Below are 14,464 nucleotides of genomic sequence, written 5' to 3' on the forward strand. Positions count from 1 at the left end.
CAGTTCCACACTCCATCCTTACCCGGGAGTGGAATATCACACCTCTGGGTTGAGGTGCAATACCCCTGTAGCAGCCGAGTCCTCAGGGTGCTACATTCCCCCCTGGTAAATCACAGCACGTCCTCGGGCTGTAAAATATAAACATCCAAAACATACAAAAATTTTTTTTTTTTTTTTCATAAACATATAAAACATCATACACATCATCAGCAGCAATAAACTCTTCATATAAAAACTTTTCATAAATAACATTCTTGTTTCTGGTTCCTCCGGTCACGGTGCAACTTGTGACCGGGTAAAGTGCTACAGTCTCTTGAAGAAAACAGTTTCCTATAAAACCGGTAGGGGGCGCTTTAGGAAGCGCAACTATCTACAAGGGAATTATGGCCGCTCTCAGTCCTCGGCCAGGTATTAGGGAGGAATGACCGCTCTCAGTCCTCGGTCAGTGGGAATAGGGACACACGGGATTCAGTTCAATTTGCTGGTCCCAACGGGGACTATATTTTAACTAGAACAGTTCTTATACCCTGACGGGTAACTATGTACAGTCTCTCTCTACCGTACTTCAACGACGGCGTCCTCCTGCTCCTTCTTTAGATTCTTCAGACCCGTCCGGGTCCTCTTGCTCCTCCTCACACCGCAGCTCCTCCTCCGTCAGGCGATGCACATGGAGGGCGTAGGGTCCTTTGGCACACTTGTGCCGGGTGAAGGTGACCTCGTCCCCTACATACAGGTCACGACCTCTGTGTCCCTCCGGCAGATGGCTTTCTACGTCTCTGCGGGTTACAAAGACGTCGCCGGGGGTCTGATGGTCTCTAATGAAGCCCCACCCATGCTGCATGTTGAATTTTATCACAGTCCCGGTGGAAGGGGGACCATGTGCTGCACGGGGATTCCTCCTGGTCCGGCTCTTCTGCTCCGCGCTCCTTATCTGCGCTTGCTGTTCCCGGACCCGCCTCTCTCTCCGCTCCCTCTCGAAGACCTCGAGCTGCTGCCGGCAGCACTCTGCACGCTCTGCTGCGGCCGCCCGAGTCTCCTGAGTGAACCCCATGAGGTCTTCTCCGGTGGGGTCCCACTCGAACTGTGCCTCCTCCAGCGGGGGCGAGGTCCTCTTTACAGGCTTCGGAGCCGGAATCAGGGGCTCGTCTAGGGGTCTCTCTTTCCGGAGTCGGAGATGGTGAAACTCCGGTGGCCATATAAAGGGCTGCCCATCCGGGCACGTATGCTGGGCGAACAGGTCTTCACCCAGGTGCGGCACTCTAGATGTTGAGGGCGCGTTGATGGTAGCGGCGCCCGGGTTGACCAGGCCTTGCGACCAGGCTTGGGGCACCCTAAAGGCAAAGGGCACCGTAAGAACGGCGGCGCCCGTGGTTACTCGGCCCTGCGGCCAGGCCGGTGGCTCCGCGGAGGTAGGGGGCGCTGTTGGAATGGCGGCGCCCGGGTGTACTAGGCCTTGCGACCAGGCCGGTGGTATTTCCTGCTTGGCCACGCTCGAGGTCGAGGCGTGTGACGTCACAGGGGTCGCGGCCGCAGTTTCCGGTTGAGGCCTAGTCGGCGGCGGTGACGATGCAGCGACGGGCACGGCAGGGGGAATTTCGGGCTCTGCGACGGGGAGCTGGGGCAGGCACGCGGTTTCCCGGCTCGGGGTAGAGACGTCCCCTTTACCTGCCTCCGTCCGTTCAGCTCCCTTCTCGGCGCCGTCTCCTGCCTTCATTCCTCCTGCACCATCCTCAGAGGCGGTCTGTCTCCTCGTCTCAGGTGGCGTGCTCCGCTGTCGGGTTTCGGTCTGCTGGGCCATCTCTCGGCTCCACTCCGCCAACGTCTCTCGCTGCACCCGGGCCATCCTCCGTGCGAGGCCCTCCAGCGCGGTCTGTGCACACTCCCGGTCTCGGGGGAGCTGTGTTAGGATCTCCAGCAGGCCTTCTGGAGTGGCGACCTGCAACAGGCTCCTGACCACTGGGTCGGTGCTGCCTGACTCTCCCTCCATCTCCGGGTAGGCTCTCTCTGGACTCTCTTCCAGACGTCTTGTCTCCGGGTGCGCTCTCTCCAGACTGCTCCAGGCGACACCCATCTTTGCTCTCTTGTTCTGTCTCCGCCCACATTGAGGGTGGTCCCGGGGCAACTTAGTGATTGTCAGTTCCAGGGGCAGTTGTCTTACGCTGATGGACACTTCCAGCATCACAGTCTCTGTTGGTGGGCGCGGTTTCCGCTTTTGGCGCCATTCTTCGACCTGGCCCACGATGGGAGGTGGCCTCTTGCCACCCTCTGACACGCCCATAATGGCGTCCGCTCTTCCAAGGCGGGAAATCTTTGGAAATGGCGGGAATCGTCTCCCAGTGGCGGGAAACTCCATGGATGGCGGGAAAAAGCTGCAAATGGCGGACAACCGGCGGGAAACGACCTGTGATGGGGTCCGTTGGCGGGGACCCTCCGGAACCGGCGGGAGACTTCTTTTTGAGGTAACGGTGAACTTTTCTTCAGGCACGCAGTACCCGGTTGTTGCGGGCACGTAATCCTGCCGACTACGCCAAAGTTGACGCGCCCCCTGGGCCAGTGCTGTTAGGGATACCCGGAGCCGGATCAGATGGGGGTTGTAGTCTCCGAGTGGCTGTGACCCGGTCCGTGCCCAGGGTGTCAAACTCAGTGTGTGGCAGTCCTTATAGATGTTACTAGATGTTCTTTTATGTCGACTACGCCACCCGTTGATTTGCGGTCACTACGGCCGCCGCTGCAGCAGGGTCCGCTGAGGCTGGTGGTGTGTGTGCAGCTTTGGGTAGTATAACCCCCAACGGGAGGGGTATAGCCTCAGGGGGTCAGCCGTGGAGGATGGTGGTTGTGAAGGTGCAGCAAAGAGACTCAGAGGCATAAAATGCAGTTCCAGGGTTTTACTTACTGGTGTTGCTCGGGTCACTGTGTACAGCAGTGACCACCCGAGCCGTGCTGCGTCCACCAGGTCCTGGACTCGGTCAACTCCCAGGCAACTCCGGAGTGTGGTCCTGAGCTCCTTTCTGACTCTCCCTTCTTCTGGCCGTTCCCACCAGGGATCCACCTAAGTCCGGCTCCCTCGGGCCTCTTGTTGGTAAACCCTTGTCTCTGGGTTCCCTGACCCTATTCTTGGTCTGCCTTCCGGGTGGATTTAGTGGGTGGTCGTGGCAGATCCTGCCCACGACCTCCGGTCTCTGGCTGAGGATTAGTGCTGTAGTCTCCACCAGCTTGGGATCCGGTACCCTGTTGCCGACCCTTCACCCTATTAGCTCTCTTATGGGCTCTTGGGGTCCCCTCTTCCTGCGCCTCTGGGTCCCTCTTCCTTCTCCTCTGCTCTGCTTCTCAGGCTCTCAGACAGACTGTCTGACTGGCTGACTGACAACTGACTGACTGACCCTGATCTAAGATGGTGCCCACCTTAAATACTCCCTCTATGTGTGAGCTCAGGTGACCAGCACCCAATGAGCTCCTAACTTTACCCAGGCTGCTCCCCCTATCTGCCCCTACACTACTGGGATGTTCCACCCCCCCTCCCACTCCAGCCAGGAACAGACACTGTCGTACCTGCACATTTCTCTAGTGGGAGTACCATCGGTCTGTTCCCCGGAAATGGGATGTGTGTAGTGCATGCAGCCTACTAGCTCAGTTCCACACTCCATCCTTACCCGGGAGTGGAATATCACACCTCTGGGTTGAGGTGCAATACCCCTGTAGCAGCCGAGTCCTCAGGGTGCTACAGTTAGCACTTGTTGGCCCTTTTGCCTTCACTCTGCGGTCCAGCTCACCCCAAACCATCTCGATTGGGTTCAGATCTGGTGACTGTGGAGGCCAGGTCATCTGGCGTAGCACCCCATCACTCTCCATCTTGGTCAAATAGCCCTTACACAGCCTGGAGGTGTGCTTGGAGTCATTGTGTGGCATTTACCTGGTCTCTAATCTGAGCTGCTGTTAACCTGCGATTTCTGAGGCTGGTGACTCGGATAAACTTATCCTCAGAAGGAGAGGTGACTCTTGGTCTTCCTTTCCTGGGGCGGTCCTCATGTGAGCCAGTTTCTTTGTAGCGCTTTATGGTTTTTGCAACTGCACTTGGGGACACTTTCAAAGTTTTCCCAATTTTTCGGACTGACTGACCTTCATTTCGTAAAGTAATGATGGCCACTCGTTTTTCTTTACTTAGCTGCTCTTTTCTTGCCATAATACAAATTCTAACAGTCTATTCAATAGGACTATCAGCTGTGTATCCACCAGACTTCTGTACAACACAACTGATGGTCCCAACCCCATAGATCTAATATTTTCATTATTTTCATTGTTATGACATATCTTGGCCATATGGAGTGCTATATATTTCACCCAGTTAAAACCAGAAGTTTACATACACTATATAAAAAGACACATATGCAATGTCAATATCTGACATGAAATCAGAATAAACCTTTCCCGCTTTAAGTCAATTAGGATTGCCATAATCTTTAATACATATATACGTACATGTAAAAGTTTTAGGCAGGCATGTAAAAATGTTGCTATGTTGGAATGTTTTTAAAGATAGAAGTGTTAATACTTTCCATTTTGTTACTTGATTAAAAATAAAGTGAATGAACAAAAGAGAAATGTGAATCCATATAAATTTTTACTGTGGTCGCTCTTTGCTTTGAAAACCGCATTAAAGTGTCAGTTCTTCTAGGTATACTTGCAGAAAGGTTGTTCCAAACATCTTGGAGAACTGACCACAGACTTTCTGTGGATGTCACTTGCGCAAACCCTTCTGTCTCTTCAAGTGATCCCAGACAAATGGATGATGTTGAGATCAGGGCGCTTTGGGAGCCGGATCATCACTTCCCGGACTCCTCGTTCAGCCCCGATGGGCGACTTGGGGAGGACACGAGTGCTTTGAAATGGATTTTTGTAATGTTAATCAGCAGGCAATGGTGCAACCTATATATTTCGTAGATCAGCTCCTGCTTTATGTTACTCAAGAACACAATAAAAGTGAATTGAAATGTGCACATAATCGCTGTCCCTTGTATGGGAGCTGTGTATTGTTGATTTCAGCTGTCAGCGGCCTCACATTACATTGGAATGATATGACGCTCTGGGATGTTTTGCTCAGTCCATAGAGAAGAGCGATCGCTTAATAGTTTCATATTGTGAATTTGTTTAAAGAAGTTTATTATCTTCTGAATTTAGATATTAAAATAGTTACAGTAAATTCTAGTACGATGGTGTCTAGAGGAAAAGAAGTGAGATTGGGTGTTATAAGACGAGCTATTCTTTTAACAGCTGGCATGGTGAAAAACTCCAGAATGTGATTTTAATAACCTTCTGCTGTTTTACCTTATTATTTCTTTTTAATGTCTCATAACTCTAACTCATTTCTGCTCCTGAAAGCTTTGCAGATGCTACCTGTCTACCTAGCTTTCCTGGCATGAATCAGAAAGCCGCGATGCATCCATATGCTAGCACTCCAAATGTTGACTCCATGGTTGCAGGGAATGGATGCCAATGTTGGGATCTTTTGGCATAAAAACAATTCAACATAGCTCCCTAAGGAACGATACTTGCAACTTCAAACTCCAGTTTTTCTTCACTGTGCTTGGATAAAAAAAAATGCTCAAAATTGTGTAAAGTAATAAAAGTAGTAATACTGCCCTTACCCGTCTTTGCTGATCCCATTCAGATGGTTCCCGGGTCTCTCGTCAGTCTCAGGACTTCACCCTTTCCTAGATGGAATTACAAAGCTGGTTTCTGCACTTCCAGCTCCACCTAGACATGGAGTACTTTGCAAAAGTTTTAGGTGGGTGTGGACAAAAACAAGTAATCCTAGAAGTGATGAAATGGCCCCACAGAGCCCAGATCTCAACAGCGTAGAGTCTGTGTGGGATTACGTGAAGGGACAGAAGGATTATTTCAAGCGACATCAGCAGAAGATCTGTGGTTAGTTCTCCAAGATGTTTGGAACAACTTCCCGACAGTTCTTTCAAAAACTAAGTACAAGTCCAAGTACCTAGAAGAACTGATGCTGTTTTGAAGGCAAAGGGAGATCCTTATTTGATTTAGATTTCTCTTGTGTTCATTCACTTTTCATTTTGTTAATTTATGGAAACAAATAACACTTCTATTTTTGGAAATATTCCTATTTTGCAGCATTTCCCCCCACTTGCCTAAAACTTTTGCACAATTCTATACATGTGACTATTGTAGTCAATCACTTTCCCAGCTACTTGTTTTCCATCTTTCTCAGCCCTCTTCTGGCTCCTGTAAAGTCAGAGCTGCAAGAGAAGGATAGAGATGGATGGAAAACAGGTAGGTGGGGAGGTGTCCTGAACTGCTTGGTGACAGAAACACTTGTGCTTGGTCTGAAAAGTTGTTTTGTGCGAATAGACTCCCTTTTAAAGAGGATCTGTTACTTGCTCAAAAAATTGAGTATAATCCTTTGTGCAAATCCTTGTGCTCCCCTGATTCTTTAGCTCTTTTCCTTTTTGTGCTGCATTGCTTCATTGCAGAAATATTCACATTTGTTACTTTTGAATGTGAAATCTCTGCTTGCAGTCCAACTAGGAGTCAGTCTCTTTAGAGTCTTCTCTGAGCTGATATGCTTTCACTCCTCCCTCCCAGATGCAGCGAATCACAGCTTGGCAGCTGATCTAACAATCACAGGTGCGGTCAGTCTGTGATTGGCAGTTTCTGGGAGGGAGAGGTGTGAAAGTGCACACCCCCAGAGAAGACTCTGAAGAAACTTCCAGTTGGAGTACAAGCAGAGATTTCACATACTGTGTTCCAAAAGCAACAAATGTGAATATCTCTGCAATGGAGTGACGCACCAGAAAACGGAAAAAAGCGTCAGAATCCGGGAAGTTCAGGGATGTATACAAAGTATTTTAACTTCAATTTTCTTGCACAAATTACAGGGCCTCTTTAATATATCATGGGATTTATTTCTTAAAACAGACATGTCAGGAGAGCTGACAAGTTTCTATTTATACTATACGAGTTAATACTATTTTCTCATTGTCCGTTACTTACTGGAAAATACATCAGGGTTGGAACAGACACCATTTTCTGTAATAGAAGTGGAGAATGAGGAACTGGTAGTGATGGGAACTAGCATGTATCATCAATATGGCGATTTATTATTCATATAATAAGCTTTAAATCGCTTTTTTTGCTTGAGACTTTAAACTTCTTTGATAGTATGGCTAAAACATTATATGATCACTGTAAAAGGTAATGAAATGTAAAACTAGTCTTCACTATAGATGGGGTTTACATACTTTCATATCTTCCCTTCCTACATAAGTTGGATGTCTGAAGATGGAGAATAATACGGCATAGTTTTACTAGTCTCAATAACTTTTATTACCATCCAATCTGAAAGCGACATATTTTCCATTGCTGTTCTTGATTTCCATGTAATTTATTTAATTTTTGTTACATTAATGGAAATGTACTTGAAGTGCAAATTGGATTGATGCATTTTCTGCTGCCTACTTTATTTAATGTCACCAGCGACAGCTGTTCACTATCTCCTGTAGTTATGTGCTTGGCTCTGGTGCTTAGAAATAAACTGGTCTTTGTAGGGTTTCTTTTAATACTTCTCTTTGCAGTTGTGCTCCAATTAAGTGCACAACAAATGCAGGCTATGTGCACATCTGGTTCTATGTGATAGGAAAGTCATTAAATGGGTTGTCCAGCCTTAGAGTACAAGTCTGCAGACTTGTGAATCCTCACAGCGTTGCACACTGTGCGCTGTCAGGATTCTCCGGCACCAGGAGCAGCAGGCGTGTGACCGCAAGTATATGATTTGCATACATGTGGTCACATGCCGACTAGAAGTGCGCCGCATTGTTCAATGCAAGTGAATTGAGTGAGGCTGGACATGACTAGTTGGAATGTGGCTAGAAGTAGGCCAATCACATACTTGGGGTCACATGACTGCCCACTCCCGGCAAGCGGTTTTGACTTTGCCATTGCTATGAAAAATATTCATTAAAAAAAAAAAAAAAAAAAATTTGTTAAGGTTTATTAAATACTCTTTCAGGCAGGTTCCAGATGAAGTCAGCCTGAAAAAGACATTGGGCTCGATGCTTCAAAATGTTCCTGGAAGTATGCAAATTACATACTTGTGGTCACATGACCACCCGGCCCCAGACAATCCTGACAGCATGCTTTGTGTGCGCTGTAAGAATTCACAAGTCTTCAGTGATTGCAGACTTGAGGTGCAAGCCTGGACAACCTGTTTAATGTATATCTTATGCTGGCTTCATAAAAGATCTTGGAGGACAACTTGAAGCCGCCTTGAGGGCTGATGCAAAGAGAAAAGGTTCATTGGTCACTTTGTTTCATGGCATCAGAATAGAAGAAGCGATATACATTCCACTAGAGGTTACAGAATGTGTACTTTTCCCACTTTGCTCCTATGGGAAACCTTCAGTAGATAGTTAGGTTTGGAGATTGTCATAAAATCATATTGAAGAAGAATTGTTCTTTAAAAGTTCAAGTATGAGCTTTCTTACCCAATTTGCAGATATAACATTTTATTTTTCCACATAGTTGGGAATGAGGTTTTGCGTTCATGGAAATGTGGCTGCTTTGCCTTCTAGTGATATATTTCATCTAATGCAATCGCAGTGAAGCTTTATAAATTTCACACATTCGAGACAGAATGCAGAACACCTTTGCTAGAATTCAGAAGAGAACAAAGCAGAATATTTGGGGACTTTTTGACATGTTGAATTAATTTATTTGCTTCTCTTGCATTCTGGATCCTTCTATGATTAATGCTTTCCTCTTTTTTTACCTTTTTCTTTCACATTTAAGAACAATGCTGAGAACAGTCAGTCAAATTGACTGCTGCTATGAGATTTCAAAAAATATTCGCTAACTTTTTAAAGTAAATATGAATAAATGGACAATGATTACGACCAGTCCGCAGCTACAGAATTTAGTAGATTGAACCTAATAGTTGTTCTCTCCGGCATTCATCTATAATAATATATTACGTACTGCTAGCACCCTCCTAATATCAGCTGTTATAGTGGAAGAAATCACCCAGAAAATGCTTATTTGAAGGACTAATTAGGCATTTTATGGCACTCGTTGTACTGAAGGAGCCAGATAGAGCAATGTTTGTGAGATTTCCCAGAACTTTTAGTCCCCGATTTATCATATTTTTATTTTTTGTGCTTTTTTTTTTTTTCCCCTTATCAATTGTCCTAATGGTGACTTTTATGTTTGTGGCTTTTTTTTTTTAGGTAACTTCTGAATAACGTCTATAAGAAATATAAACGATGCTTGTGTGTGTGTGTGTGTATGTATGTGTATATGTATGAATGTTTGCTTGCACACATATAGTTATGTACAGTATTTTGCAATATATTTTCCACACACTAAAACTTGTGCAGAGTAAGAATGTTTTCAAAAACAGAAGTTTTATTTTTGTCATATGACAAAATGTAAATTAAATAAAAGAAGAATCTTCTTAAACCAATATTTGGTGATGCCTTTTCCTTCATCAGATGTTCTATTTATTTGCACGCAGTTTTTGAAGGAACTTAGCAGGAGGGTTCTTCCAAACATCTTGGAGAACTAACCACAGATCTTTTGTGAATGTCTCTTGTGCAAAACCTTCTTTTTCTTCATGTAGTCCCACATAGACTCGATGATGATTAAATCAGGTCTCTGTGGGGCTTTATTATCGCTTCCAAGACTCTTTATTCTTCTTCATGCTGAAGATGGTTCTTAATGACATTGGCTGGATGTTTGGTGTAGTTGTTAATCTGCAGAATATATTTGGAGCCAATCAGACGCCTCTTTGATGCTATTACATGATGGATAAATATTGGTCTGTATTTCTCAAGAGTCAATGTAATTAAGAATGATCTATTGCGTAAAGAACAAGGAGTCCTGGAAGTGATAATACAGACCCCAAAGATCCCCGAACTCAACATCATCCAGTCTCTGTGGGATTACATGAAGAGACAGAAAAATTTGCACAAGTGATATCCTCAGAAGATCTGTGGTTGTTTCTCCAAGATGTTTGGAACAACCTTCTGACTGAGTTCCTTCAAAAGCGGCTTCTAAATGTACCTAGAAGAACTGATGCTTTGATGCTGAAGATAAAGGGCGATCACCAAATACTGATGTGATTTAGATCTCTTTTGTTCTTTCACTTTTGCGTTTTGTTAATTGATAAAAATAAAAAATTTAACACTTGCATTTTTTAAGACATTCTTACTATAAAGCATTTTTTTCGACACCTGCCTAAAACTTTTGCACAGTACTGTATGTATGTATATAAATAAACACATGCCAGTGTTTGCTCCTTTCTGTAACTCGCTGTCGGGTTGAGCGCTCGCTGCACAGATGGATGTGCCCACCATTGTGAGGAGCTATCATTTCTAATGAATTTAAAACTTTGCAACATAATGAATTATCCTCCTTGATCTGGTTGGGGGTGAAATACATTTATAATTCGGTTCTTCCCTACTGAGTCCATGAAGACAAGCTGCTGTTTAGAGAAGTTAAGAGCATCCCCTCCCCCAGCCCCCAACCTCCGATATAGAGAAACACTGCATTGGCTTCGGTACGTGAAGTTTTCAGCCAAGAGCTGAAAGCTGTGATTCTTCTGTAACCTACTGAGGCGCTGGCACATCAAACGCTAGTGTTTTCATACATCTGTACGCATCGAGGAGATTAAAGCAGTCATGTGAAACTGGCATAAATTTACATCTTGTTGAGGTTTTATATATTTTTTTTACTTATTTACCTAGTTTGTATATCAATATGAAAGAAAATGGAGCTGCTTGTCAAATTTATCTTTTTTTATATATTTTTTAATAGATGGGTATTAACTAACATAATGGATTGTTGGATTTATTGGTAGATCTCCATATATTTCATATATATTTGTGTGTGTTGTGGGTGCCTAAGCGCTACATCAGGAATCACTCAATGTGTTTTCTCCTGATGGTATATCCCTAAATTATCAAAATTTGGACTGGTTGGGTCTACTGGACTAGAGTTGACACTACTGTAGACTGGTTCAGGGAATCTGTCGGCACAAAATGACTGTTCAAACCAAACACAGGCACTCTGTGCATCTCCCCACCTACTTCTTCTGCATCTTTCTCCTCCCTCGTCTTCCATGATTGACAGCTCTGTTTTTACAGGAGCCGGAGAAGGACCGAGATAGATGGGAAACAAAGTAGTTGGAAAGTTGCACTGAGCTGTTTGGCCACACCAAGGGTGCACCGCGCGCCTGTGCTAGGTTTGAACAGTCATTTTGTGCTGACAGACTCCCTTTACACAAAATCAAGGAACCATTCCCTAGATTTTAGAGGAGCCACTGAAATCCATTGACTTATTGTCTGTACTAATCATACTGCATTACATTGTATCTTCACATCATGTAATATGATGGTTTTTGCTTTTTTTTCTTGCAGTGGAAAGATGTATGAGTTCTATGCAAGCGGGTACGCAGATGATCAAACTGCGCGGTAGCTCCAAAGGTTTGGTTCGATTCTACTACTTGGATGAACATAAATCTTGTATACGGTGGAGACCTTCAAGAAAGAATGAAAAAGCGAAGAGTAAGACTGCGTTCACATGTTCTCATAGTCTAAATGTCAATGACTGAACTTTTAACGGAAATATCAGACATAAAACGAGAAAGGATTCCAGACGCAAATTTAACCTGTCAGCCTAAAACTTCACCAGAAATGTTGCAGCATCTGCCAATAGAAAAAAATGTATCTGTTTAATGTTGAGGTGCCAGGGTAAAGCTATGTGCGCACAGTTTTGGAGCAAAAACTTTTCAAATCTCTAAACTCCTCAAAAACTTTGGGTTTCTGCTCCAAAAACTCAGCAAAAAGGCTTTGTGTGCATATAGCTTAACTCAGCAGAGTATAAAAGTTTTTCTATAATTTTCCCTGTTTTGTAAGGTTTGTCTCAACTGGGTAACCAATGTTGGACAGGAAACCTCACTGGTTAACAGCTGATAATTATTTCCTTCAACAATCATCTGATAATACCAAAAAAAGTTTGGGTTAACCACTCCGAAGCAATACTGCGAGGGGATCTAATGTTAGATAGTGGCCATTTGTATGAACCAGAGCTACAATATTGATCTGTTATCGATAACCTATGCTGAGAATCTGCCGTCATCTTTGTAGCCTTTGATAGCTTCTTTTAATACTTTTTTTATGACCCTCCAGTTAACCATTAAACCAATATAGAATGTTAAACGAAAATTCAAACATTTGCATGAGTCTTGTGTATATTATTAGATTTTAATATTATTATGGGATTATGGGTTTACTTTATTTTTTTGTCTTTCTCAAAACATCAAAAAAATTGAAAAAAAATGCATAGATGTTTTGGACACCTTTTTGTGCAATATTTTTTTCTCCTATAATGCATGTATGTGATTTTGGCTACAAAACATTTTTATAAAAGGGTTTATGAAAAATATTTGGTTTCTATGTAGCACAGACACCGTAAAACCCCTATTAATATTGAATATGACTGTATGCTCTTTCTGAGGACTCTTATCTATCCTCTCCCGAACTCTTTTAGGCTGATTTATGATCAAATCAAGTTTGCAAGCTAAGTCAGTCATAACTGAGCTTAGAATATTGTTAAGGAGAAGAGAGATGAGTTCACTGACAATTCAGGCTATTAACTATTCATCTCGCATTATCAATACCATTCATTATTTAAAAAACATTGGGTTGCTTCTATAGGCTGCTCTACTATGGTATTCGAGGTGGGAGGCATTATCGCATCACTGGGACCAGATGCCTGTGTATTATGATCATCTGTGCAACTGATCTCAGTAACCAAAGGGGAATTGCCCATTTTTGTTGCACTATTATCATTCATCACATTAGTACTTATTTAAAGAGAACCTTTCATCAAGCTTTCATGTTGAAGTGGACACAGGATGCAATAGTAGCTGCAGAGCGGAATGAAATGTTTATTTTTTATTTTCGTATCTCTGTTGCGGAGATATTGGCAATAGTGATGAGCGAGCATGCTCGCTACTGCTCGGTGCTCTCCCGAGCATCTCACTCCTCGAGATGCTCGGCGCTCGCCGAGTATTTACGGGGTTGCTCGGCGGGAGCTCAGGTCCCTTCCTTGCATGTTTGGCGCTCTTTAGAGAGCCAATGAACATACAGTGATTGCCTGCGACTCATTGTAATGCCGTAGCCATGTTGGTTGTGGCATTACAGTGATTAGCTGGCCGCACAGCGTTATCAGGTCTATATCAGACCTGGCGCCGCCATGCTCGTCACAGTCACTCCGGAATCAGGCTGTGTAGGGAGCGGTGCTGCTGAGCTAGGGAGAGATTTAATCGTGTATTAGGTAGTGTAGGGAGAAAAACCGCACATTACACATATCCATCTTAACAAACAGTCCTTCTGAGGACTAATCCATCTGCAGAGATATCAGGCAGGCAGTGTATATAGGCAGGCAGTGTATACAGCAGACTGCAGTGCATATAGCACAAGAGACTCCATTCCAATTCTGCCTTCTGCTGCTGTTCGATATTTCTATACATAGGCCCAGGTCTCAGGGGCCAGGAATAATTTTCATTGGATCTTAATCCTCATTATTTTCTTAAAAAGCAATCCAGAGAACACCGTTTTTCTGCGCCATTTGCTTGTTAGCACTGCAGAATACAGCCAGGTCCTTTCCATATTACAGCGTTAGAAATCCACCTATTTAAAACTGTGTTTTCTCAGTCACAAGGCTCACATATACGTTGTCAGAAAATACTGCCATTTCTGGCCTCCATTAAAAATTTCTTTCAGTGTGTCAGTGAAGCAATTCACCGCAGTTTGCTGTTCAAACTAGTTACCTACAGGCCAGGTATTTAAAACTGTTTTCTCCGTCGTACACATCACATATAAATTCGCTCCAAACTCAGTCATTTGTAGTGAGCGTGGAAGATATTGTCCTCCATTTAAAATGGGCAAGGCACGTGGCAAGGGACGGGGAACTGGACGTGATGGTAATGGTGCATGCAGAGGCCGAGGACAAGGCCGTGGGCAAGCCGAAATTGTGCCACCACAAACACCCACATCTTCTCGCCTGACCTTCCTGTCCCAATTCCTAGGGGACCGCAGCACACCACTATTGAAGCCAGAGCAGTGTCAAAAGGTTGTTGGTTGGATAGCGGATAATGCTTCCAGTCACTTAGCCACCACCACCACCACCCTGTCTTCCACACGGTCAAGTCTCAGTAGCCTTGAGTCTGGACCGCATATTCCTCAATCTGATTCTCCTTCCTCCCATCATGCCGAGTACCCAGAGACAACTGATCCCACACTTGGACACTCTGAAGAGCTGTTCACTTTTCCATTTATAGATTCGGGCCTCTCGCCCAGTCCACTTGAAGCGGGGCAAGAGGAGATCGCGTGTAGCGATGCCCAAATATTTGAGCAGCCACGGTCACACGAAGGCGACGGTGGGAAAG

General features: G+C 44.5%; 1 protein-coding gene across 12 annotated transcripts in view; it reads left to right on the top strand.

Moving 5' to 3' along the window:
* The window catches only part of PLCH2 (phospholipase C eta 2), an 816,520-nt gene that overhangs the window by 582,155 nt on the left and 219,901 nt on the right, over nt 1-14,464 (top strand). For all 12 annotated transcript variants that reach the window (XM_073656915.1, XM_073656916.1, XM_073656907.1 and 9 more), the window contains one exon: nt 11,430-11,576. In XM_073656915.1, coding sequence (XP_073513016.1) covers nt 11,430-11,576 — 147 coding nt within the window. The remainder of the gene's footprint in view (nt 1-11,429; nt 11,577-14,464) is intronic.

The sequence above is a fragment of the Phyllobates terribilis genome, unplaced genomic scaffold (assembly GCF_046119375.1).
Source record: "Phyllobates terribilis strain yellow unplaced genomic scaffold, ASM4611937v1 Scaffold_12__6_contigs__length_324123572, whole genome shotgun sequence".
NCBI classification, from domain to species: Eukaryota; Metazoa; Chordata; class Amphibia; order Anura; family Dendrobatidae; genus Phyllobates; species Phyllobates terribilis.